Raw genomic sequence first — 26864 nt, 5'->3', positions numbered from 1 at the left:
TGTTGGAAAGGAAATAAATAAAAAGAATAGAAGATAGGCAGAAGAAAAGAAGTGTTTATTGCTGGAGGGCAGAGAAATGAATTAAAGATTTCCATATCCTATTAAAAACAAAGTGTACAATCTCCTTGGAGGTTGTAGCTTGCATCATGTTGAAAATTTTAGGAATGGACAAATAATGTAGAAAAAGGAAAAGCATGGACATGCATGATACCTCTGTTTATTCTGTCAGATGGTACTTCTACAAGATTTTATCCTAAAAATCATAATCTCACTAAAAATCAATAAAAAAGATACCAAGAAAAAGAAGCGTGTTTGCATAATACTTTTCAGCACTACGAGAAAATGATCATTAATAGGAAAAAAAATGAAAACACTGAAGCTAAGGCCCAATGGAAAAAAGCACAGAGAAATGATCATTACAGGGGAAATGATAATCTTCTTCTGATTCCTAGAAGACGTTTCAGCCTATGAGAAAAATTGCTTTGAACAAAATTGAAAACTAAAATTTCACAAAGGGATATTTTCATTAACACCTTTCATCTTCATTTCAAAAGCTTTTTTGTTTGTTTTGTCTTGAAAAATGTAATATCCATTCACTAGACCATTTCTTCTTCCAAGACAAAAGGGAAACACACAATCTATTTTATAACTAAGAAATGAAAACAGACAACATGAAAAACGAGGTTTGTGAATTCCTCTTTACTTCATATCAAAAAGGAAAATACAATTTAGAAAATGAAAACAAATGCATTCTTTAGTTTTGAATACAAAAGATTGTTGTGTATGCTCATTTTCAAATTCATCTGGATATTAGAAACACAAAAATAAATAATAACAACACTACCTAACAACCAAAAGTCTTGGTGTTCATTCCCAGCCACCCCTGCTGCCAGACAATTATACCAGATCAAATATATTTTTTGAATTTTATGTCAATGCATAACAGAACAATTAACTCAGAAAAAAAAAAAAAAAAAAAAAATTAATAAATAAATCACACGTAGGAAGCCCATACAGGTTTGAAAGTATCATGACTGCACATAGGGTGAATGTCACTTCTATTAACCACTTGAGCATGCCAGTAAGCACCACAAAACGCTCTATCACATCCAACACCTGCGAGAGAGGTTGAAAAGGAAGTGTTTCTCTCATATATACATTATAAGAATAAGGAATAAAAAAGAATGGACCCGTTTTCCAAATCCAATGTGCTTTTTCAATCAATGCTCCACTTTAGGACTATGCTTTGTTTAAAGAACAGTCCTGGTTCTAAGCTTGAACTTTGAAAAACTCATTCCACTCGTATATTAAATGGTACAATAAGTTTGAACTTTCACCCAATCATGCACCATCACAAATTAAATAATAATTTGAAAGGGAACTACACAACATCATCCTCAACCTGCTTTCAAGGGATTTTACAACTCAAAAATATTAAAATAGAAGACACAGTAGGCAAACAACACACAGAAATTGACACTTACAGTGTTGTGGCACATTAATATCATTTCTGGAAGGCATCATTCCCTCCACTGCATGACATTGCAAATGAACTGTGTTCGGGTTGCAGCGGAACCCACTAACTTCAGTACCTGAAAGTTGTCATAAACAGTTAAATATAAAATTTGACCAAAAAGAAAACATTATAATAAGGACGAGGAAGCAACTCAAAAGAAATATGTATCAGCACACGACATACTAGCCATATTTTAACATGAAGGTGGCATATGATCATTAACTTGCAAACATGATGGTCTTAAAAATAATTTCTAACTGTAACAATAGCAGTGCAAATGAAAGGCAACTTGAGCAGCTGGCCAGAGGAAACAAACCGTGTGCATGACAAAACCATAATTAGAAGGATACGAAGTCATACAGATTAGATGCAACTTCTATACCACATTGAGGGCATGGAAGCGATATGCTGTCATTTTCATCTTCATGAGGAATGTGCCCTCTTCCGTTGGAGTTTCTTTCCACTCTTGATGACCTAACGATATTACATGTGCGTTTTAAAGAAAGTAAATGAATGATAAGTGAAGAACAGATTCAGAGTAAAAGAATAGATGCAAGATAAGTAAAATTTTTATTTAAAATGCTATACAGATAAAAAATAACTAAAATCATGAGAAATCTGTTTAAATGAAATGCATTAGTAGCAACCATTATGTGACAAATAGCCATGCTAATTGAAATTTAGTATTATTTACCATCAAGCTATCCACATTACCCTATCCAGGACCCTACTTTATTGAGACCATCAGTATGATGGCCTTCAACTAATTAAGTGAGGATAAAAATCAAAATGCCAAAGGGTGGCCTGCCCACACAACCACACACCAAGAAAAAAAAAAAAAAAAGAGCAGAGGCCAATACTAAACTATCAAACATCTATACAACACTCTCTAAAGGGTAGCTACATATCAAGAGCTTTTCTAGAAATTAAAAGGCTCTAACATCTCTCTTTAAAACTTTAATAGAGCTGCAAATGCCAATTTAAGCCAAACAGGAGTTTCACAGCTCTAAATAATTAAATCAATTATGTTTTTGTAAAATTTCCGTTTGATTAAAAACTCAGTCTAAATTTGATATCGTTAGATCTGCGCATACTAATATTTACATTGATAAATAACACAAAAGTGTTGCTTAGCTAATAGACTTGAATTATTGCTTGAGCTAGACTCAAGCTTGAATCGATGGTGCAGCAAAAGTAGAATTCAATAGCAAGTTGTTTGAGAATAGCCAAAAAAAAAAAAAAATCATTGATTCTAAAAGAATACCGCGATTTGTTACAAAACTCACCCCTAAGTTTATATTAAAACAAATCGTATAATCACAACCTTTCCCATCCAGGCTACACTGGAGTAGATTAAGGCAGATAGCAGAATAGTAATGCCTCATGATTCAGAACAGCGATAAAGCAATAAAAAAATGAAGCATGTGCTATATCCATCGCACCAGCAGTGCACTCTTATACCATCATGCAAGCCAGAATGAATCAAGATAATGAGAGGTGAACTAACAAATGTTTTTTCTTCAACAAATACATTCTGGATATGTATATAAATAACAGGCATGTGATTACATGACAAAAAACCACAAGGATGGTCATGTCATGTCCAACATCAAGACTTCAAATAGTCTCCAGTGTGCTTGCAAAAGAACCCAAAAGAGAAAAATTACTTACAAGATTTGATTTTATTGATGTATAGGAATCCAGAAGAGCAATTTCTTCATCAGAACGCCTTAGTGAAGAATCAGCTTGTAATATACTCTAGAAAAATCACACAGCGAATTAGAATAAAAAATGAGACAAAATAAATATACAGAATCTTACTGCAGGAAACAATGAGTCATTAAAAACATCAATATGTAAGCATCAAAAGAAGAGTGCCTGAAAATGTGAAGCAAAACTGAATCCATATAAACAACCCAACATTAATGATTATAATATATTCAATCTAGTTACGTGACAATATGCATTGACAACAATGAAAAAGGTCAGTACACCAAGGGCCATACAAATTTAATTACACGTTGTATACATACTGTCACAGAAGGAGTACTGCTTTAAACATCATATAGAAATTATTATAAAATGAGGGGCTACTCAATGATGCAACATGTGGAAAATGGAAGTTGAAAGCATAATCAACTCTATCTCCACTACCATGTTGCCTTGCCATTATGGAATTCTTCTTATTCTAAAGCTAAGTTGGGCAGGGAGTTCCCAGTTCTTGTGTCTCACTGCTAGTTGAGAAGCATAGTGCTTTAGGCAAGAGAAGAAGCTTCAGTGTTTTAGGTTCAATTATGGCTATTTTTGGATAGTTTACTTCGAAAGGAACAGAAGATTCAGCCTCCCAGACTCACGTTTAAACACAAACAATAAAAGTAAAAGCAAATATTCAACCACAAGCACTATACTAAACTGGAATAAAATTGTATTAAGAGGAAATGGATTCGTAACAAAACAGAAAATGAAAATAGGCCCAGCAATGCACTGAACTTTGTGGGTCAATTCCTCCTATACAATTCCCTACTAATTTCCCATAATCTATCCTACACTCCTGCTCTCCTTTTATTCCTACTCAAGATTCCCTCCTCTTAACAAACTTTAACAATAATTGCCATTTGTTGAGCCTTCATTGTGCCATTTGCTTCCTTGCCAATTGTCTTGCCATCTGTCCCGCCTTGGTATGCCTCCCCTTTCCCTTTTTCCCCTTTTCTGTTATACCACTTGGTGACCAGGTGTCCATCATTACCCTCCCCAAGGAGTGCCACTTTGTCCTCAAGGTGGAAAGAAGGAAATTGACGACAAATAATGTCATAGGCTTCCACATGTTATCACAGGTGAGTAAAGTCTTCCACTTAATTAACACTTCATAGCTGTCATCTAACAGACGTCGCTTTTTGAGGGCTTGCTCAGGCTCTACTTTGAGTGTCAGATCACGATCAAGGATATCTGGAAAGGGCTGTGCAGGAATAGGATGGCATGTGGCTTTCTTGAGCTATGAAACATGGAAGACGTCATGAATGCGGGCTGTAGGGGGAAGGTTTAGCCTATAAACACCTGGACCTACCTTTTCCGCAACCGTATAGGGACCGTAAAACCTAAGACTAAGCTTCTCATTAACTCTTCGTGCCAAGGATTTGAGATGGTAGGGCTGAATTTTCAAATAAACAAAATCCCCCACTGCATAATGAACTTCTCGTCTTTTCCCGTCGACATAACTCTTCATGCTATCTTGAGCCTTAGCCAGGTTGGCTTTTAATTCTTTCAAAATGGAGTCTCTATCAGTTAATTGTCGATCGACATCATCTACAACAAAACTGTTCTCACTGTATTTGAGGATAACTGGCGGATCTCGACTGTATAAGGCTCGGAAGGGGGTCATGCCCAAAGAACGGTTATACGTGGTGTTAAACCAGTATTCGGCCCATGCTAGGCACTTAGGCCAATGTTGCGGTTAAAGTCCCACAAAGCAGCGCAAATAAGTCTCCATACATCGGTTCACAACTTCCGTTTGCCCATCAGACTGTGGATGGTACATGGTAGGCAGTACTCATATGGAGCTGTGCACCAGATTGCTTGAACAATTCTCCCCAAAAGATACTCACAAAGACTCGGTCTAGATCAGAAACTATGGTACGAGGGAACCCATGTAATTTAACCACCTCCTTAAGGAATAGGATAGCTACGTCTCTAGCGATGTAGGGATGCCTCAAGGGAAGCAAATGATTGTATTTAGTGAGGCGATCAACCACCACTAAGATAGTGTCTACCTGATGAGTTCTTGGAAGGCTAATTATGAAGTCCATGGAGATATCTTCCCATACTTGGGTAAGGATAGGTAACGGTTGCAACAGTCCTACAGGTTGGAAGGCCTCATATTTATTCTGCTGACAAGTTGGGCAAGCTTTCACAAATGTTTGAATGTCCTGTTTCATCCCATCCCAATAAACCACATGTGCTAGTCTTTGGTAGGTCCGAAAAAACCCCAAGTGACCCCCTAAGGGAGAGAAATGAAATTCCCGTAGAAGTTGCTGAACTTGTGAACTAGATTTCGGAAGGACTACACGATCATCGTAGTACAATTGATGGCCAACTAACTTGAAATGTGGATGACTTTGAGGATCCGTGATTAAATCTTGGCAGATCTTCCAGAGCTTGACATCTTGCCAAATAGCCTCTTCTCATTCATCTCTGTTAGCAAAGTAGCATATGGAAATGGCGTTGTACTCCGCTGTTTCATCTCATCTGGACAAGTCATCTTCTGTTTTGTTTTCTAACCCCGGTTTATACTGTATCTCATAATCCAAACCGAGTAACTTGACAATTCATTTATGTTGTTCCTCTCCTTGCAACCTCTGCTCATTCCAATAGTGTAGGCTGCGTTGGTCAGTCCTAATGATGAAGTGCCTACCCAATAGATAGTGTCGCCATTTTTGGGCAGCTAAAATGATGGCCATCAGTTCCCTTTCATAGACTAACCTCAATCGAGACGGTGTAGAGAGCCCCTAACTAAGGAATGCTAGCGGTCTGCCCTCTTGCATTAGCACAGCGTCGATTCCTTGCCCTAATGCGTCTGTTTCAATGATAAGTGTCTTAGAGAAATTGGGCATTGCTAAGACAGGTACCGTGGTAATGACTTGTTTAAGTTCTTCAAATGCTTTCTGAGATGATTCTGTCCAATGGAAGGCATCCTTGCAAAGGAGATCGGTCAAAGGTAGTGCAATCTTTCCATAACCGTTTACGAATTTTCTGTAATAACCAGTCAGTCCCAGAAAACCACGAAGCACCTTGACATCCTTTGGAATTGGCCAATTTAAAATACAGTCCATCTTGGAGGGATCAACCGTAATGCCCTAGGCTGAAATGATATGGCCTAAATACTCCAATTGAACCTAAGCAAACTTGCATTTTTTCTTATTTACCACCAGCTGATGTTTCATCAAGATTTGAAAGGTAGTTCGTAGATGCTGCAAATGTGTCTCCAAATCCAAGCCATCGATCAGAATGTCGTCGAAAAAGACTAGGATGAACTTCCGTAAGTAGGATCTGAAGATGTCATTCATAAGAGCTTGGAAGGTGGTTGGAGCGTTTGATAATCCGAAGGGCATGACAAGGGATTCGTAATGCCCCTCGTGAGTTCGAAATGCAGTCTTGTGGGTGTCCTCCTTTCTAACCCTTATCTGGTGATACCCTGATTTGAAATCTAATTTCGAGAATATGGTAGATCCTCCCAATTCATCAAATAACTCATCTATAGTAAGGATGGGGAACCTATGGGGGATAGTGATCTTATTGAGTGCCCGGTAATCCACACAGAAACGTCATCCTTCATCTTTTTTCCTTACTAGTAATACCGGACTGGAAAATAGGCTGACACTAGATCTAATAATTCCAAAAACCATCATCTCCCTTACAATCTTTTCTATCTCATTTTTCTAATAATACAGATATCAATAAAGACGAATATTAGGGACTAGCGTACCTGGTTCAAGTCTGATGGCGTGATCATGGGCCCTAGTGGGTGGAAGCCCTAGTAGAGGCTCAAACAAAGCATTATGATCCTGCAACAGTTTTGTAATACAACTATATTCCTCTACCTTGCCTTCTTCCTGCAACTATAGATTTCCGAACTCAACCAAATATCCTTGCCACTCAGTCTTCAATGTTCTTAAGCATCCCTTTCAACGATACCATTGTTTCACATAGCGACGGATCCCCGACAAGAGTCACCACTTCTCTGGACATGTTGAACTTCATGACTGATCTCTTCCAATCGGTTGTGGTTTCCCTAGTGTTTCCAACCATGCGATCCCAAAATAACATCGACGTTGCTCATATCAGAAGGGAAGAAATTCTGAACCAGAGTGATATTTTGCAATTCCAAGCAAACCTCACGGCACTCTCATTGGCACCTCATGTTATACCCATCTCCAACTCTCACTCCGAAGGCCCTTGTCTGCACCATTGGAATTTTCAATTCTTCCACAATCTCTCTGTTGATGAAGTTGTTGTAGATTGTTGTAGATAATCATGCAAAATCTTACAGATATTGCATGATTAAGTGAATAAATCTATAATAGGATATTAGGATTGTAATCAATACATAATAGGAACAAATCTGTAAAATAGAAAGTTAGATTTTTTATTTCCTAGATTAGATTATTTATTTCCTAGATTAGTTCTTTATTTTCCTATATATTGATGTATAATTTGTCAATGCAATACATAAGAAGGCCATTCTAGGTTGTTTTTATTTTTCTCTTCTGCCCAAGTGAGCATTTTTCGTGAGTCACCCTGGAGAGTGGCCATTTTTCTCACCGCCTGCCTAGGAAGAAGCCTTGTCTGCCGATCGACCATTCCCTGAAGTCTGGTCACCGGAAGAGTAACGCGTGAGTCTCACACGCCACCCTTTTTCATCTGCGTCAGATCCACGCGCCGGCGCGTGTGGGTGCGTGTGACGGAGGAAAATGCTCCGATCACCCTTCCCGGCTTCGTCTTGTTATTTCTGGCAAGTCTGTGTGATTAGTTCCTCAGTTTCTCAGCCAGGTCAGAACAGTTTTGTTGATTTCTGTTGATATCAGTTTTGTTTCTGTTGATATAGAGTTCGTTCGTTGAAGAGTTTTTGTTGGCTATTTTCGTCTTCTTACCATGACTGATAAGTCTATAATTGATATAGTTCAGTAATGTCAAAAATACGGAACATAAGTTTAATGGGTCTGATAACTATTTTGATGGAGTAAAACAATTTGTCTTATCTGCGAAGCATTGGTAAAAATGATCATCTCACCAAAGATTCATCTGAAGACGATTCAAAACAAATATGGTTGAGAGAGGATGCTCGGTTGTTCTTGCAGATACGAACTCCATCAACAGTGGGTACTTGGTTAATTAATCATGTGAATATGTGAGGAATGATGGACTATCTAGATTTTTTTGTATTCTGGAAAGGGAATGTTTCTCGTATTTTTGATGTATGCAAAGCTTTTTATCGATTGAGAAAACAAGATAGGTCTCTTACGGCCTATTTTATGGATTTTAAAAAGACATATGAAGAACTTAACATTCTTCTACCGGTGAGTGCTGATGTGAAAGTTCAACAAGCTCAACGAGAGAAAAGGGCATTATGAGTTCCTAGCTGGACTCCCTCTGAGTTTGAATCTGCTAAATCTCAGGTTCTTGCTAGTTCTGAGATCACCTCCTCCAAGACATATTTACTAGGGTTCTTCGTACGAAAGCACTCCATCTGTTCAATCGAGTAGTGCTCTTGTAAGTCAGAATCATGACACTGGGCTACTATTGTCATGAACTACACCGGTAGAAAGCGCACGTGTAGAAGTTACAAATAAGACCTAGAAACCTCAGTCAGCTCATGTTGCCGCTACTGATACTTCTGAGAAGAAGGTTATGATTTCAGCTAATGAATTTGCCAAGTTCTCAGTATCAAGTATCATGAAGTCCTATCTACTTCCATCACTGCTCTCGCCGAGTCAGGTAAACAAACACATGTCTTATTTCCTCATCCTCCAAATGGGTCATTGATTCTGGTGCCACAGATCATATGACAGGTAATCCTAGTCTCTTTTCATCATATCAGTCACATAATTCCTCGTCTAATGTTACTTTAGCTGGTGGGTCAACTTCTTGTGTTCTTGGGTCTGGGTTGTTAACCTACTCCGTTAATTCCCATCCTGTATTGAGTCTACCACAGTTCGCTTTTAATTTAATTTCTGTGAGTAAACTCACTCGCGCTCTTAAATGTTGCATCTCATTTTTCCCTGATCATTGCCTATTTCAGGATCTTACGACGAGACAGATTATTGGTAAAGGACTTGAATCTGGAGGGCTTTACATCCTTGACACATAGGTGCCCAGAACCATTGCATGTTCCAGTATTTCGACCCTTTTTTAGGAGCATTGTCGGTTAGGACATCCTTTTTACCATTGTTAAAGAAACATGTCCTCAGTTTAATAAATATCTTCGTTAGATTGTGGTCAGTCAATTTGCCAAACACCACCGTCTTTCTTCAAGTCCAAGGGTTAGGGTCCGTGTTATATGTGTCTAAACCTGATTTAAATATTGTTACCTTTGTTGATGACAACTCTCGTGTAACTTGGCTTTATTTAATGAAAAATCGTTCGAGGTGTTTTCTCATTTGTGCCTTTGTGCTAAAGTTAAAACTCAATTTAATACTTCTGTCTAGACAGTAAGAAGCGATAATGCCAAAGAGTATTTCTCGAGTTCTTTTCAGTCTTATATGCGCCAGCATGGCATTCTTCATCAATCCTCTTGTGTTGAAACACCATCCCAAAATGGAGTAGCCGAGAGGAAAAATAGGCACTCTTTAACCGCTCGAGCCCTATTATTTCAAATGCAAGTTCCTAAACAGTTTTGGGCCGATGCAGTTTACCGGCCGTTTCTAATTAACCGCATGCCTTCCTCTATTTTGAATGGTTCCACTCCTTACAGTGTTCTCTTCCCGTCTAAGTCTTTGTTTCCTATTGCCCCAAAGATATTTGGTAGTACTTGTTTTGTTCGTGATGTTCGACCCCAAGTAACCAAGTTAGATCCCAAATCTCTTAAATGTGTTTTTCTAGGTTACTCTCGTCTTCAGAAGGGATATCGATGTTATTGTTCTAGTCTTAATAGATATCTGGTCTACCTATACCCGTCAGGGGGAGGACGATGACTTACTAATCTATACTGTCACGTCCACACCTGAGTCTTTCCTACATACTGTTCCTCCTCCGGCACCACCACTTGTCCGTCCACTACCTCCAATTCGCATTGTCTATTCTCGTCGACAGGAACCTCCTGTACCAGTCCCTTCGTCGTTAGACCCAGTCCCCAGTGATCCGGATACCTGTGTTCCTCGTCAAGAAGACACTCAAACTTCATGTCCTACTCAAGACTCTTCGCCGTTGGATCCAACCTTGAGTGATCTTGATCTTCCTATTGCTCTTCGGAAAGGTAAACATCAGTACACTGATCATAAGAAACAAATGAAGATAGAGTCTAGTGATGCCACAAAAGAATAAGAAGAAGATGATAGGTGATCATAAGAAACAAATGAAGATATAGGATAAGTACACTGATGTTTACCTTTCCGAAGAGCAATAGGATGATCAAGATCACTCAAGGTTGGATCCAACGACGAAGAGTCTTGGGTAGGACATGAAGTCTGAGTGTCTTCTTGACGAGGAACACAGGTATCCGGATCACTGGGGATTGGGTCTAACGACGAAAGGACTGGGTCTAACGACGAAGGGACTGGTACAGGAGGTTCCTGTCGACGAGAATAGACAATGCGAATTGGAGGTAGTGGACGGACAAGTGGTGGTGCCGGAGGAGGAACAGTATGTGGGGAAGACTCAGGTGTGGACGTGACAGTATAGATTAGTAAGTCATCGTCCTCCCCCTGACGTGTATAGGTAGACGAAGTGGGAAAAAAAGGGGTGTTTTCTAAGAAAGTAACATCAGGTGACACCAGATATCTATTAAGACCAGGACAATAACATCGATATCCCTTCTGAAGACGAGAGTAACCTAGAAAAACACATTTAAGAGATTTGGGATCTAACTTGGTTACTTGGGGTCGAACATCACGAACAAAACAAGTACTACCAAATATCTTTGGGGCAATAGGAAACAAAGGCTTAGACGGGAAGAGAACACTGTAAGGAGTGGAACCATTCAGAATAGAGGAAGGCATGCGGTTAATTAGAAAACAGGCCGTGGAAACTGCATCGGCCCAAAACTGTTTAGGAACTTGCATTTGAAATAATAGGGCTCGAGCGGTTTCAAGAAGGTGCCTATTTTTCCTCTCGGCTACTCCATTTTGGGACGGTGTGTCAACACAAGAGGATTGATGAAGAATGCCATGCTGGCTCATATAAGACTGAAAAGAACTCGAAAAATATTCTTTGGCATTATCGCTTCTTAATGTCTGGACAGAAGTATTAAATTGAGTTTTAACTTCAGCACAAAAGGCACAAAAATGAGAAAACAACTCAGAACGATTTTTCATTAAATAAAGCCAAGTTACACGAGAGTTGTCATCAACAAAGGTAACAAAATATTTAAATCCAGGTTTAGACATACTAGAACACGGACCCCAAACATCTGAATGAACTAATTCAAAAGGGACACTAGCCCGTTTATTGACTCTTGGACTTGAAGAAAGACGGTGGTGTTTGGCAAATTGACATGACTCACAATCTAACGAAGATAATTTATTAAACTGAGGACATAGTTTCTTTAACAATGGTAAAGAAGGATGTCCTAACCGACAATGCTCCTCAAAAGGGGTCGAAATACTGGAACATGCAATGGTTCTGGGCACCTGTGTGTCAAGGATGTAAAGCCCTCCAGATTCATGTCCTTTACCAATAATCTGCCTCGTCGTAAGATCCTGAAACAGGCAATGATCAGGGAAAAATGAGATGCAACATTTAAGAGCGCGAGTGAGTTTACTCACAGAAATTAAATTAAAAGCGAACTGTGGTAGACTCAATACAGAGGATAGGGAAATTAACGGAGTAGGGTTAACAGACCCAGACCCAAGAACACAAGAAGTTGACCCATCAGCTAAAGTAACATTAGACGAGGAATTATGTGACTGATATGATGAAAAGAGACTAGGATTACCTGTCATATGATCTGTGGCACCAGAATCAATGACCCATTTGGAGGATGAGGAAATAAGACATGTATTTGGTTTACCTGACTCGGCGAGAGCAGTGATAGAAGTAGATGAGGACTTCAATGATTCTTGATACTGAGAAAACTTGGCAAACTCATCAGCTGAAATCATAACCTTCTTTTCAGAAGTATCAGTAGTGGCAACATGAGCTGACTGAGGCTTCTGGGCCTTATTTTGCAACTTTCTACACGTGCGCTTTGTATGACCAGGTTCATGACAATAGTAGCACACAATCCCTCCTGACTCCTGACTTCGATTCTCACGATAATTCGAACCCCCTCCTCTATTATTGCTCCTGTTATATGAACGCCCAGTGTCATGATTCTGACTTACAAGAGCACTACTTGATTGAACAGATGGAGTGCTTTCTGTACGAAGAACCCTAGTAAATATGTCTTGGAGGGAGGTGATCTCAGAACTAGCAAGAACCTGAGATTTAGCAGATTCAAACTCAGAAGGGAGTCCAGCTAGAAAACTCATAATCGCCATTTTCTCTCGTTGAGCTTGTTGAACTTTCACATCAGCACTCACCGGTAGAAGAATGTTAAGTTCTTCATATATCCTTTTAAAATCCATAAAATAGGCCGTAAGAGACCTATCTTGTTTCTCAGCTCGATAAAAAGCTTTGCATACATCAAAAATACGAGAAACATTCCCTTTCCCAGAATACAAAAAATCTAGATAGTCCATCAATTCCTTCACATATTCACAATGATTAATTAAACCAAGTACCTCACTGTTGATGGAGTTCCGTATCTGCAAGAACAACCGGGCATCCTCTCTCAACCATGTTTGTTTTGAATCGTCTTCAGATGAATCTTTGGTGAGATGATCATCTTTACCAATGCTTCGCAAATAAAGACGAATTGTCTTACTCCAATCAAAATAGTTATCAGACCCATTAAGCTTATGTTCCGTAATTTTTGACATTACAGGAACCATATCAATTATAGACTTATCAGTCATGGTAAGAAGACGAAAATAGCCAACAAAAAACTCTTCAACGAACGAACTCTATATCAACAGAAACAAAACTGATATCAACAGAAATCAACAAAACTGTTCTGACCTTTTTGAGAAACTGAGGAACTAATCACACAGACTTGCCAGAAATAACAAGACGAAGCCGGGAAGGGTGATCGGGGCACTTTCCTCTGTCACACACGCCCACACGCGCCGGCGCGTGGATCTGACGCAGATGAAAAAGGATGGCGTGTGAGACTCACGCGCTACTCTTCCGGTGGCCGGACTTCAGGGAATGGTCGATCGGCAGACAAGGCTTCTTCCTAGGTAGGCGGTGAGAAAAAATGGCCACTCTCCAGGGTGACTCACGAAAAATGCTCACTTCGGCAGAAGAGAAAAAAAAACAAACTGAAAAAAAAAAATAAAAACAACCTAGAATTGCTTGTATTGCTCTAATACCATGTTACAAACAGAGAACTGATTGTAATTTTCTCTTGTATTGCATTGACAAATTATACATCAATATATAGGAAAATAAAGAACTAATCTAGGAAATAAATAATCTAATCTAGGAAACAAAAAATCTAACTTCCTATTTTACAGATTTGTTCCTATTATGTATTGATTACAATCCTAATATCCTATTATAGATTTATACATTCCTATTTTACAGATTTGTTCCTATTATGTATTGATTACAATCCTAATATCCTATTATAGATTTATTCATTTAATCATGCAATATCTGTAAGATTTTACAACACATACTTTCTCGAAATAGTTTTTCAGTTGACGGAATAAGGGTTGTGGTAAAATTATCTGACTTCGTACGACGCTCATGGAACCACCATAACAATGTCCTCTGGATTGCATCAAAAAGGGAAACTATTGGAAACTCTATTTCTATTAACAACTTTGAATTTATGGACTCAGCTATGTTCATGGTCATGACATCAAACATTCTTCCAGGAAAGTAAGCTCTACTCTATCGCTCGAAACCAACATCATGCTCAAGATACTTAGCAATTCTATCATCATTGATTCAGATTTTTTGAAAGTGCTCCTTGAACTCATCAACTCGATAAGCTTTTGCTGCCATGTAATATGTCTGAAGGAGGCCAGCACACTTAAAACTTTTGTTTTATGTTCTCACCAAGGTGCCTCATACAGAATATGTGATGTGCTTCAGGGTAAATAGTGGCAATCCCCTTCTTTATAGAGTTGTGCCTATTAGATATTATGCACAACTTGTCACTGTCAGGCACTATTGTATGTAATTGCTGAAAAAACTAAGTCCACAACTTGTTGTTCTCAAAGTCAACCACATACCATGCAACGGGATATGTGTGATTCTCACTGTCTCGTGCAATGGTCACCAACAATGTACCTCTATACTTTCCAGTCAAAAAGCAACCATCAATAGCCAACACTTTTCTCATGTTTACAAAACCCTTTATAGCAACACTATAAGCAAAAAAAAAAAAAAATATTTAAACCTCATATTCTTGTCCCATTTCAAAGCAATCTTGCTACCTTGGTTTGTCAGCTCAAGCATATAACGGTACACTTCTAATATTGCATACCCATGCTCTGACGTGCCCCTCACAAAATCTTATGCATGTTGTCTCCCTTTCCATCATTTCTAGTAACTAACAGTGCATCCCAACTCTGTGCGCACAAGTCTCTGAATGTCCTTACGAGATAGACATTTCCCTTCAACAAACTGACTTTTGACAAATTGTTCAATAACATCAGCTGAGGCTTGTCAATGCTCACCTGAAATATGTCCCAACCCACATGTGTGCTCATGGGTATATGTGCTAACAATAAATTTTTCAGGCTCCACCAACCTTCTACAATAAACTTGCCACTTCCACTTTCGGTCATGACATACAACTGTCACTACCGGTCAATTAGACTTTTTGGTGATGAACTCAAAATTACCTCTCACGACAACAAGTTTTAGCTTTCTCACCACTTCCTCTTTGTTGTCAAATAAATACCCTAAGCGCAAATAAGATCCATAAATAAAAAAAAGAACTAATTCACTACTACCTACAATTGCAACATATGAACCTACATAAAGGACCATAGTGTTCTCTTCCTCACAAACTACACCTTCTGCATAATCTATATTTAAAGGATTCTCTACATTTGCGGGAACATGTATGGGGTCCTCCTCGTCAACATTTTCATTCTACCGCACATGACCAACCTCTTCTAAGTGTCCTCCTCACCACGCAAATCACCGCCTACTTTTGATTTTTCAACTAAGAAATCAATGCCCATGTAGTTCAAATTAAAACCAGCATTCTCTCCACCAACTTCCTCGTTATCCCCTTCCTTTGAACCAACTTCCAACGGTTTATCTACAAAAGAAACCCTTAAAATCAGCCTCGAACTATTATCGCCCACATCAATCATATATAACTTCCCACCTTCATCACACTTTAATATAGCAGGAGGTACCTTATAATGTTCAGGAACTCTGCTTAAAACATACTTCACAACTATATTACTACGTGAGCAACTCAAATCACCTCTTCTAATTATTTCATCAATCAACTCATTAAAACTAACCTCTATGCTCACAGGAATTGGTATAACTTCTTTGCTCTTCCCAATCCACTTCCAACAACTTTCTTCCTCCACCCACTCACCAAAATATTCAACACCCAAAACAACTTGTTCCATGTCTAATAATAGCCAAGTACCTATAATGCAAGAAAAAAAATTATTAACTGATGTATTAAGGGTTGACAGATTTTAAAAAGCATCTGTAGAGTCGTTTGAGCGATCTGGTGTATCACTTAAGCGATCTGGTATATTGCTTACTGGATTGATTAAGCGATCTGGTATACATAAGCCTGATCGCTTAAGCGATCTTCTGCCATTTACCTGATCGCTTAAGCGATCTGCTGCTATATACCAGACTTATAGCATATCGCTTAAGCGATCTTCTACCATATACCTGATCGCTTAAGCGATCTACGATCAGCTACATTATACCAGATATACTAGATCGCTTAAGTGATACACCATATCCAAAACACATTTTCAGTCATCTCCACTTATAATCAGTGCTACCACCCCCAGCTACCCACAATGCAAGAAAATATTGAACAAATTTCACTCATTTCAACTTGCATTACATCAAACACAACCCAACAACCTAAACAACTAAATCAAAATCATAACCCAAATCCAATCCATCATTAAATCTTTGTAAATCGAAATATAAAATGGAAAGAGAAGATACACATATCTGGACGAAATGTCAGGAGGAGGAGGAGGAGGAGGAGGAGGAAGAGGATGATATGTAGTGGAGAAGATGTTAATGGTGGAGGAAGAAGATATTGTTAATGGCGGGAAAAAGCAGATGTATAAGAAGGAGGAAGAAAAAGATGCAGAGGAAGAAAAAGATGTAGACGAAGCTTAGAATAAACAGTAACCAGGGGAGGGATACGTTAATGGCAGGAGGAAGAAGAAGAAGAAGATGTTATGTTTGGGTTCGTTTGCAAGAATTTCAGGTTTTTGGGGACATATTATAATTTTTAAAAGATTACACAATACTTCATTAATTCTAATTAAACCATGACTAGTGTTTAATTGTTATTAGTTTGTCTTAATAAAATATAAGGCCATTTAGTAAAGACTAAAAAACTACATGGCATTTTAATTAAATTCAAGGCCAATATGGCATTTTAATCATTTGCCCCACTGATTTTTTCCGTTACAAAGAAGAATCTCCATATTACTTCCAATGATTTTGGGTCGGTTATAGGAATATTATTATTTATACCCTTATACATTTGAGAAGTACCCATAGTCCCCTTAGGGATTTCATATTTTGTACATTTACCAACCCTTTCATTCCATCTTGCCTTAGTATTGACAAAAGGTAAGTCAATTTACCTCCTAACTGTTTTTAATTGACTTAATTGGGCTTAAAAGACAATTTTTTATTTATGAACTTTTATTTGGTTTCGATTTCTTATATAATTAAAAAACTAGTTGATATTCACATTTCATAATTCTTCTGAGGAGAAATTTTTCTTAACCCCCATGGGTTTTAGCTATTCAGTAAACACCTGCTAGTTTTGAAAATAGGACCCTAACTCCCATTTTGTCCATGTCTGTTAGTGAAAGTTAGTTAATTAATGAAATGACCATTATGCCCTTTCTCAACCCAAACACCTAGCCCCTTATTCCTCATAAAAATCACACTATGACCTTTGTTCATTGCAAAACCTAAGACAAACTATAGGAATCCTTCATAGAGCACAAACCAATCAATTGCATTGAGGCAAGGTGAAAAGCCCTGCTTGCTGTAGATGTCGAGAAACAAATGGTTAGACACTATAGGTCAAAGAGTGGGAAGAACTTGACCAAAAGGAAGGATAATAACCATGGGAGGCAATAAAAAGTCTAGCAGCCCGACATTACCCTGTAACCTAAAATTTTGGCGTTGCCACCACCCCCCTGCTACATAGAGGTATGGAGGAGCCCCTACGACAAGGAATGAACCACCTTATTAGAACTACATTCCCTTGAAGGAATCAAAAGAAAGAATTCTACTCGCCATGAAAGAAAGGGACCTGCACTAGAAACCGGCTCCTTTGAACACTCACTTGGACAAGAGGAACAAAAGAATACGCTTCAATTATCATGAAGATCACGATCATACCATCTCAACTTGCTATGATCTCAAAGACTTCATCAAAGGACAAGTTAGGGCTAGAAGGTTACTTGATTTTGTTGCAAACAAAATTCAACAAGTTAAGGTCAGAAGCAAGACTGTGCAAGAATCATGACCAAAACGGGCAGCTTGGTAAATGTACTATCCATTGGCACCTTAGACAAAATAAAGCTTTAGGTATTCAACTCCAACCAATTGCAACATGGTAGAACCTAAATCTACTCAAAATAAGCCTCTGTGGCAAAACCCAAAATCTACTTGGGATAAGCCTCTATGGCAAAACCCAAAATCTACTCAAGATAAACCTTTTCGTAGAACCCAAAACTTACTCGGGGATAAGCTTATGTGGCAGAACCCAAACTCATTCTAGATTTGTTGGCAATAAAAGCAAAAAAAATGGCGAAGAAGTTTGCCACAAAGTAAATAAGCCATGACTTTGTTAACTATATAACGATAGTGAGTTCCCTTTTAATGGGACAGAACATTGAAACTGATAGCATGACCATAATCATGCCAACAAGATTGTTCCCCTTAGAGTGAGATAGGAAACTGAAAATGGAAAACTTCTAAGATATTTACATAGTAGAGTGCACTACATGTCAACACTACAGCACCAACCAATGACCAGAGTCACTTAGGCACCACTTAAGCCTTATAAGTATCTTAGTAAATCACGTGTGGCATAGAAAATTGAGTTTGTGTCGTTGCTAGGAGACCACTAGATGCTAAGTAATATTGAGTAAATGGCAATGTCAGGATAATTGATGAACAATTTTATAACCTCGCAAGTGCACGAATCGCTATTGTAGTCTGGTGTGCAAAAGCAATGGTCGGTCCCACAGAGATTTGTAAGCAATTTAGTAATCCTAATAACTATGCTTCAATTAAAACTAATAACTAGAATTAATAATAAAGAATTAAGGAAAATCACTTGAAAGAAACAACTAATTAAAACTAAAATTAAACAACTATGAAATTGTCTAAAACCCAATTGACTAAAACCCAGGGCTCCAATTTCACCATAACTATTAAGCTCTATATAGACCTGGCAAAACGGGTGGGTGGTCCGGGTACGAGTTGGGTCCATATGGGTACAGGTCTCACGAGTATGGGCCCAAAACGGGTCGATTTAAATAGGTCCAAAATATTGGACTCGCACCCTACCGAATACGGGTACAAGTGGACCCGTGGATGCCTGTACTATTCACTTTAGTTTTCAATTTTTACAATTAAACCCCCACAATCTATACATTTTTCATTTTTTACAATCATACCCCATTCACCCAAACAACCTCTATCCAACCCACCAAACAGCCTCTAATCTATTCACCAAACAACCCTTATCCTACCCACCAAACAACCCTCTCCTTGTCCCCAACACACTCCAAGAACACCATTCAATTTCAAGCTTTCAACACCATCACTCACTACTGCCATCAACAGCCATTTCGACCACCATCATCATTCCCTATCCCTCAAACACTTCAAATTAAATAGCAAGAAACCCAAATAAAGAATAATCTCAAAATCAAAACCAACATCAAATCACCAACAAAATAACCAAATACAAAAACCCCATACCAACACCACCACTGTCACAATCATCTTCCACCAATCACCATCTTTGGCTTCAAGTTGTTGTTGTGGCCTCACTTGAAGGTACGGTGGCGGCTTTTGAAGGTGGGGTTTGGGTGAGTAATGGGGTTGCTAAGGGCTAAGGGGAGTGGAAGGAAAAGTAGTGGGGGAAGGTGGGTTTCAACTTTTATTTTCTTGTATTTTTTGCTATGTCTGTATACTTTTTGGGGATTTTTCATTGTAAGGGTTTGTGAGTGAGTGTGAGAGAGGAGAGTGAGTGAGTGTGACAGGGGAGACGAGTTAGGGATTTCGATTTAGAGAAAAGGGTTAAGGTTTTTTTTTTTAATAAACGGGCACCCGCGAGTCTGACAAGCTATTCCCAAGTGTACGAAATCATGCAAGCAGTAAAGTTCGGGTAAACGAGTGTCAAATCCCAAGAGGACTACCTATCAAGTACCAAACTAGTCTATTTTATTATTATTTGATGGAACATAATTTTAAGAATGAATTAATGAAAAATAAAACAAACTAAAAAGTAAACAAAAGCATAATTGTATTAATACTTTGGTAAAAAGATCAATAAGACTAAACCTGGGGCATAGATTTCACACCAATTTAATCCTATGCATTGACAATTATTGCTAACCTAATTAAGCTTATTCTAAAGGTCAAGCTCCCTAATATTTCGCTAAATTTCTCGAACAATTAGCGAATTAACCCTTAAGAAACAACCAAAAATATCTCTAAAGTGGATTTAGAAGCTAAGAGATCATTAAGTTCTATGGAATTTACTAGAGCCTCATAGATCGCGGTAACCTATCTCTAGCGTTCACTCAATCTATGGTTTTATTACTTTAGACTAATCAGCTTTCATCTTTCGATCTCAAACCAACCCATAAAATCATTCAACTCTTGGGCCCTTAAGAATTGAAAGCATTACACACAATAATAAAACTTAGAATTAATGCTCAATTAAAATTAACAACAATAAAGTCAACACATATTCATAAATTGGGCAACATCTTTAGCCTTAGAAAAGGAATTTAGTTCATAATTGTAGTAATAAAAACAACCACTATATTAACAAATATGAGTTTAACAAAGAAAAATAGAAAAAATTCTCTAATTGGTGATGAAAACTACAAGAATTTCAATCTCCAAAATAGTAGCCGCTCTTTCTCCTTCTCTAATCTTCCTAAAAACTAATTAAAGACCCTTATTTATAGTGCCAGGGTTTGCAGGTTAATCAGGAAAGAATTAAATGCCTTAAACGATTTAGATTTAGACTAGGAAAATACAATAACCCAAACAGGCCCGTGATCCATCATTGTAGTGACAGAAACGGTCGTTGCGACGATCATTCTTTTTGTCCCACGAGTCTGGAATCTTCATAATCTAGCAAAGTCATCAACATGAACTTTGTAGCTTTCTGAATAACTTTCCAACGCCACAAGAATCATCGAATTCAGATTTATATAGCTCAAGTTATGATCGAAACATCGAAGCATGCTTATCTTGACAAATTTCTAGGTTTTATGTCTCATCTTCAATGCGTCACAACTTTCTCGTTTCAACTCTGATTCTTGCGCCATTTGTTCCTACTCGTCACGAATTCCATCGACATCATTCTTCTTCGTTCAAATATCATTTTAACCTGAAAATACTCAAAATACACCCCGTGATTCCATAAAAGGTATTTATGAAATAATTAACTCAAATTTCACAAATTAAACACAGTTTTTCCACAAATAATCCAATTGAATCACTAACAAAATATGTATTTTCAAGCTCTTATCACAACCCCCAACTAGCTTCTTGCTAGTCCCTAACAAAGTAAGTGATAAAACAAGTCTTTAAGCTTGAAAATAAAACAAACAATTAAAACATTAAAACCTATATCTAAACTATCCTAAATCACTTTTGTAGATTGACACAGTTGCATTTGGCGTATGCAACAAGCCTTTAAACCCCTAGGCGGCCCTAGTTGGACGAGTTGTAGTCTTGTGAGGGTTTCTAGCGATGATACCCACAAACATCCACACTAAACTTAACCTAAATCCCAAAATATAAAAATAACCATAAAAAGAACAAAAACTAACATAACTTCTTGGATCAATTCATAAAGTTGTCTCAAAATTCGCATATACACAAAACAAATAGAATAATTAAAAATGGCCTGAACTCACAGACAAAGCAAACATCAATTCCATTTTCGTTATCGACCCTAGAATTGTTGGAGTAGGTGCCCTAGAGCCAATCTATTATTGTAAAATTGACTTTGTAATAAATGTTTATTTATCAATAAAAGGCACATTCTTATATATCGTGTAAATCATAGTTATATGTAATGATATATGTCCTTAGGATGGTAAAACCGTGACGAGGGTATCAAGTTTTTCAAATCTTGATAGTGAGAACCCTATGATCACATATGGTGGCCATTCTAGAAACGTTCGTAGCCCCAGTATTATTCTAACCAAAGACACAGATTATACGGTAAGACTATCATAGTGTTGAATGACCCTGTCGAAAGGCAGTGACTGATCTCACTTGTCAAGGTTGTTTGCCGACAACCTGGTGCAACGCATAAGTGCTTGCTAGAGGCAAGTTCACTAGACAGACCCACAGAGGATTCCATATGGATGGTAACTCCAGTGTCTATGGAATAAATCCTCTAACGGATAGTGGTGCATGTGATCCTTAGACTTGAGATCACTGGAGCGCCTTGTGCACCAATTGGTGTAGTTTGACACTAGCCTAACGTAGTTCTATTCAGAGTTATCAATATGGTAGTGATTGGCTACATTGAGAAGTGTATCAAGACTATGGTGGATCGATAAAGGATTCATTACTCCTGAGTACGGGAGAAGTTATCTCGCTGTGTAATTCAGTAAATGGCAATGACACTAAATCTTGGTAATAGTGGGATTGAGTTAATGCTCAATCCAATTCATTATTCCGGTCATTGGTCCATTAACTGAATACAAACATGTCGAGGATATCTGAGGTTGGCACTATTTCTTAACCTCGGTCTCAATGAGATAACGGATGATGAAATGATTGAATTGCACGGTAACCATACCATTGATAGGCTGCAGTTTCGCTGAATCTGAATCTATCGGATGGCCATGATGCCTTGCTAGGGGCCAATCTTGGTTTGTATGTAGTGAGACTATTAATTGGTGTTAATCGCAATATTACACATTGCTGATATGATGAGGAGCCTACGAGTCACACAATTAGAAGATAGTTTAAGAATCAATTTGTGAGAAGGGTATTTTCATCTTTTAGGACGAAATGGTATTTTAGTAATCTCACAGTGCAATTAAATTTGCTAAGGTTGTTGCCTATATTTAATTTTAATATTAAAATTAAATTAGTGAGATTATATTTAAATATATCTATGTATATATTTAAATGAATTATTATTATTAATTAAATGTTAATATATTATTATATATTAATTGATTTTAATTATAATAATAATTAATTAATTAAAATATCATAAAGGGTGTGTTTGGTTGCAAGGGTGAACTAGGGTTGGAGCCCATGGCTATTCTTAAGTGGAATAGGGTTTTAATTGTTGCACTATATAAGTGCAACTTAAAATTAAAACAAGGTGATATATTCATTCAATAAAAAAAAACCCTAGCCACCCGATCTCTCTCTCTCTTACATTACACTCTTGTGTGAAGAAGAAAAATTTTCTTGTTCTTCTTTCTTGATTCTGAAAGCCCTTGATTGTTCTAGGAAAATAATCAAGGGTTCTACGGATTATCTTCGTGTGGACTTCCGTGAGTGTGATCCTACATTGGATCAGTTAGCGAAGAATCACGTGAATAGTAACCTGTGAACAGTAACTAGTGAACAGTATTCATGTCCTAAGTTAGAGATATTCAGAGGAGCCTCCAAATGTCAGTATGAACTAAATCCTTGTATGAATTTGTTTTATATAGTTTTATTTTATGTTTCAGTTTATGCATGAAAACGTTATAATATGTACTTAGATCTTGGTTTGTGAAATTGATCGATTTGTTTTAAATATTACGGTTTTTCCCTTGCGCGAATCCAATCAGTTACTAAGAAGAACATCCATACAACCTCAAACCATTAGTCTACAAACCTGGATGGTTTTATGCATAACATTCATGAACAAAATTTTGATCTCAGTATTCAGGTTATGACTTATAGGTGAATCATGGAATCAAACTCCATGGGCTTACTTTTGAAACCACTCTCCACTAATGTAGAACTTCACACTACCTTGGATGTAACGCCCCACTTGAGGTACGTAGTTGTTGTTTCTTCTTTCGCTCTTATTTGAGTTGGTTTTGGTAATATTGTTTGGTTGAGTGTTGTGTTGAATATTTGCCCTGAAATTGGTTGAAAATAGAAGAAGTTTAGTGTATCAAGCTTCGCCGGGCCGAAGAAGAATCTTCGCTGNTAATTTGTCAATGCAATACAAGAGAAAATTACAATCAGTTCTCTGTTTGTAACAGAAGTTATGGGAGACTCCACTATCAATTTGCACAACAACCTCTCTGTCGCCTATTTTTCCTTTTAACTTCAGTGTCTTTGGTCCACTTAACCCAACTACATAACTGATGGAAAGTTCAACGGCTCCTGGAGCTTCGTCGTCAGCAACGCCTTTTGCAACAGCAATTTCATTTGCCTCTGGGTCGTCTTCGTCAACCAACAGCACCTGAAACACTCTGTCCCCACACTGGTGGCCTAGCAAATACTTAGCGTCACACTGGAAACATAGGCCTTTCTCCCTCTTTCTTTAGATCTCACTTTCTGTCATTTTCTTGCAAGGGCAGTCTCGTCGGAAAAAATTTGGCCGGAAATTAACAGAGGTCAATGAGCCAAGGCTGCATTGAGCTTCAATCGGGTTTCGTTGGGTGTTAGGTGCGTTTGGAGTCGTGCAGCAGGTTGATTAAATTGGGTTTGGGCTTGGTTTAATTTCATCGGGTCAAGTTAAGAGTTGTGTAATTACGCGGCCCAATATTTGGAGTGGCCCATTTCCCTTGTCGGCCTAACCCAAGCTTGGCCTCCTCAACAGCCTAGTTTCTATCTTCTACTATTTGGGCTAAATAAGTGTCTTAGGTGAGAGAATTGGGTTAGGTTAACAAATTGGGCTGTTCGAATTTTATTTCAACCTGAATCTTAGGCCTTAATCCATTCAAGAACACCGCTGTCAAGACCTCCTCACGCTCCCTCAACGTAAACACGGCAACCTCTTCAAACTGGCGACAATAATCCATCACAGTGCTGCTCTGTTTCATCGACATCAGTAACTCCAACGAGCTCACCTCTTGAGTTCCACCAAAGCACTGGAACAGAGAAACCTTGAACTCCGACCAAGTAGTTAACGTCATTCACGTCTTCATCCACTGATACCAGTGGAGAGCTTCCCCTTCCATGCATAAAGCTGTCGCAAACACCTTCAGCTCATCGTCGATCTCTTTGATGGCGAAATATTGCTCCATGCAAAAGATCCAACCATGTAGGTCTTCACCGGAAATAATGGGCAGCTCCAGTTTTCGGCCACCCCATTCGCAGCGGTTCCAAGCTTCCCCATTGTGGTACCATCAATCTCCGCCGTGGTTCCCTGTGTCCCGATGAATCTTGTGTTCATTACGTCCCCCACTTTCCCTGTGAAGCTCCTGCTCAGCTCGTCCACCACCGTGGTTTCCTCCAACTTCCTCATGTCGTTCTTGTTCGTTTTGGCCTTCCCTGCCTCTGCTCGAATTCCCAAATAAGTTCCTTCTTCGCTCTTCCTCCTCTTCGTCTTTTTTTCGAATCCAGTTCTACATATCCATCAGGATTTCCCTCATCGAGTTCACTTTCTCCGACACTCTAACAACATCCTTCTCTACATTGTCCATCTTGCTCTCCATCCTTGTACCAACCATGTCCAGCAATCGCTGAGCTCTAATACCAATTTGATGGAAACCAACCTCCCAGACTCACGTTTAAACACAGACAATAAAAGTAAAAGCAAATATTCAACCACAAGCACTATACTAAACTAGAATAAAATTGTACTAAGAGGAAATGGATTCGTAACAAAACAGAAAACGAAAATAGACCCAGCAATACACTGAACTTCGAAGGTCAGTTCCTCCTATACAATTCCCTGCTAATTTCCCATAGTCTATCCTACGCTCCTACTCTCCTTTTATTCTTACTCAAGAGTCCCTCCTCTTAACAAACTCTAACAATAATTGCCATCTGTTGAGCCTTCATTGTGCCATTTGCTTCCTTGCCATCTGTCCTGCCTTGTCATGCCTCCCCTTTTCCCTTTTTGCCCTTTTCTGTTATACCATACCACTTGGTGAACAGGTGTCCATCAGAACACCTGGAAGAAAGCATTTCCATTTATTTCAATTATGGGCTTCTCTATGGGTGTCTGCTACTTCTAGTAGGGGAATTCCCTTTTTTTTTTTTTTTTTTNGACAATAAAAGTAAAAGCAAATATTCAACCACAAGCACTATACTAAACTGGAATAAAATTGTATTAAGAGGAAATGGATTCGTAACAAAACAGAAAATGAAAATAGACAAAACAATACACTGAACTTCGAGGGTCAATTCCTCCTATACAATTCCCTACTAATTTCCCATAATCTATCCTACGCTCCTGCGCTCCTTTTATTCTTACTCAAGATTCCCTCCTCTTAACAAACTCTAACAATAATTGTCATCTGTTGAGCCTTCATTGTGCCATTTGCTTTCTTGCCAACTGTCTTGTCATATGTCCCGCCTTGTCATGCCTCCCCTTTCCCTTTTTGCCCTTTTCTATTATACCACTTGGTGACCAGGTGTCCATCAGAACACCTAGAAGAAAGCATTTCCGTTTTATTTCAATTATGGGCTTCTCTGTGGGTATCCGCTACTTCTAGATTTAGGGGAATTCCTTTTTTCTTTTTCTTTTTTATAGGTGTGGAGGACTTTGGCGGTGCATTTGGGTTTCTTTTATCTATTTGTAATTGTCAAGCTCTTTTAGAATTCCCTGTTTTTTTATTGAATGTCTTGGGCCAGCTTACAGTAGTATTTTCTGTTTTTCTGGAAGCCTATTTTTCATTTCATATTTTTTCTTTACTCCAAATAATTTCTCTGGGAAATTAAAAATGCATAGATGCTCACACAAATAATTTCATATTTTTTCTTTACTCCAAATAATTTCTCTGGGAAATTAAAAATGCACAGATGCTCACACAAAATCTTGCCAATAGATTCATAAGATGCATGGTAAACAAAGATATTTGATGTACTACCTGCTCAACATTACGCAAATAATGGTTTCTCCCAACAAATTGTACAACTGCTCTACAATGGGGACAGAGTACTGTTGCACGTTTATCCTGTGATCTCCTTAACCACTCAGAGAAGCATCCATTGCTAAAAATAA

General features: G+C 38.2%; 1 protein-coding gene across 1 annotated transcript in view; it reads right to left on the bottom strand.

Moving 5' to 3' along the window:
- LOC116114714 (E3 ubiquitin-protein ligase CHFR-like) overlaps nt 1–26864 on the bottom strand; it is a 33336-nt gene that overhangs the window by 1947 nt on the left and 4525 nt on the right. Inside the window, 6 exon segments of the mRNA XM_031400846.1 lie at nt 1016–1116; nt 1479–1592; nt 1899–1942; nt 1944–1990; nt 3188–3274; nt 26731–26854. Coding sequence (XP_031256706.1) covers nt 1016–1116; nt 1479–1592; nt 1899–1942; nt 1944–1990; nt 3188–3274; nt 26731–26854 — 517 coding nt within the window.

Source organism: Pistacia vera, unplaced genomic scaffold (assembly GCF_008641045.1).
Source record: "Pistacia vera cultivar Batoury unplaced genomic scaffold, PisVer_v2 Contig720, whole genome shotgun sequence".
Taxonomy (NCBI): Eukaryota; Viridiplantae; Streptophyta; class Magnoliopsida; order Sapindales; family Anacardiaceae; genus Pistacia; species Pistacia vera.
Note: the sequence above shows the minus strand (reverse complement) of the source record. Positions and strands in the feature narration are given on the sequence as shown.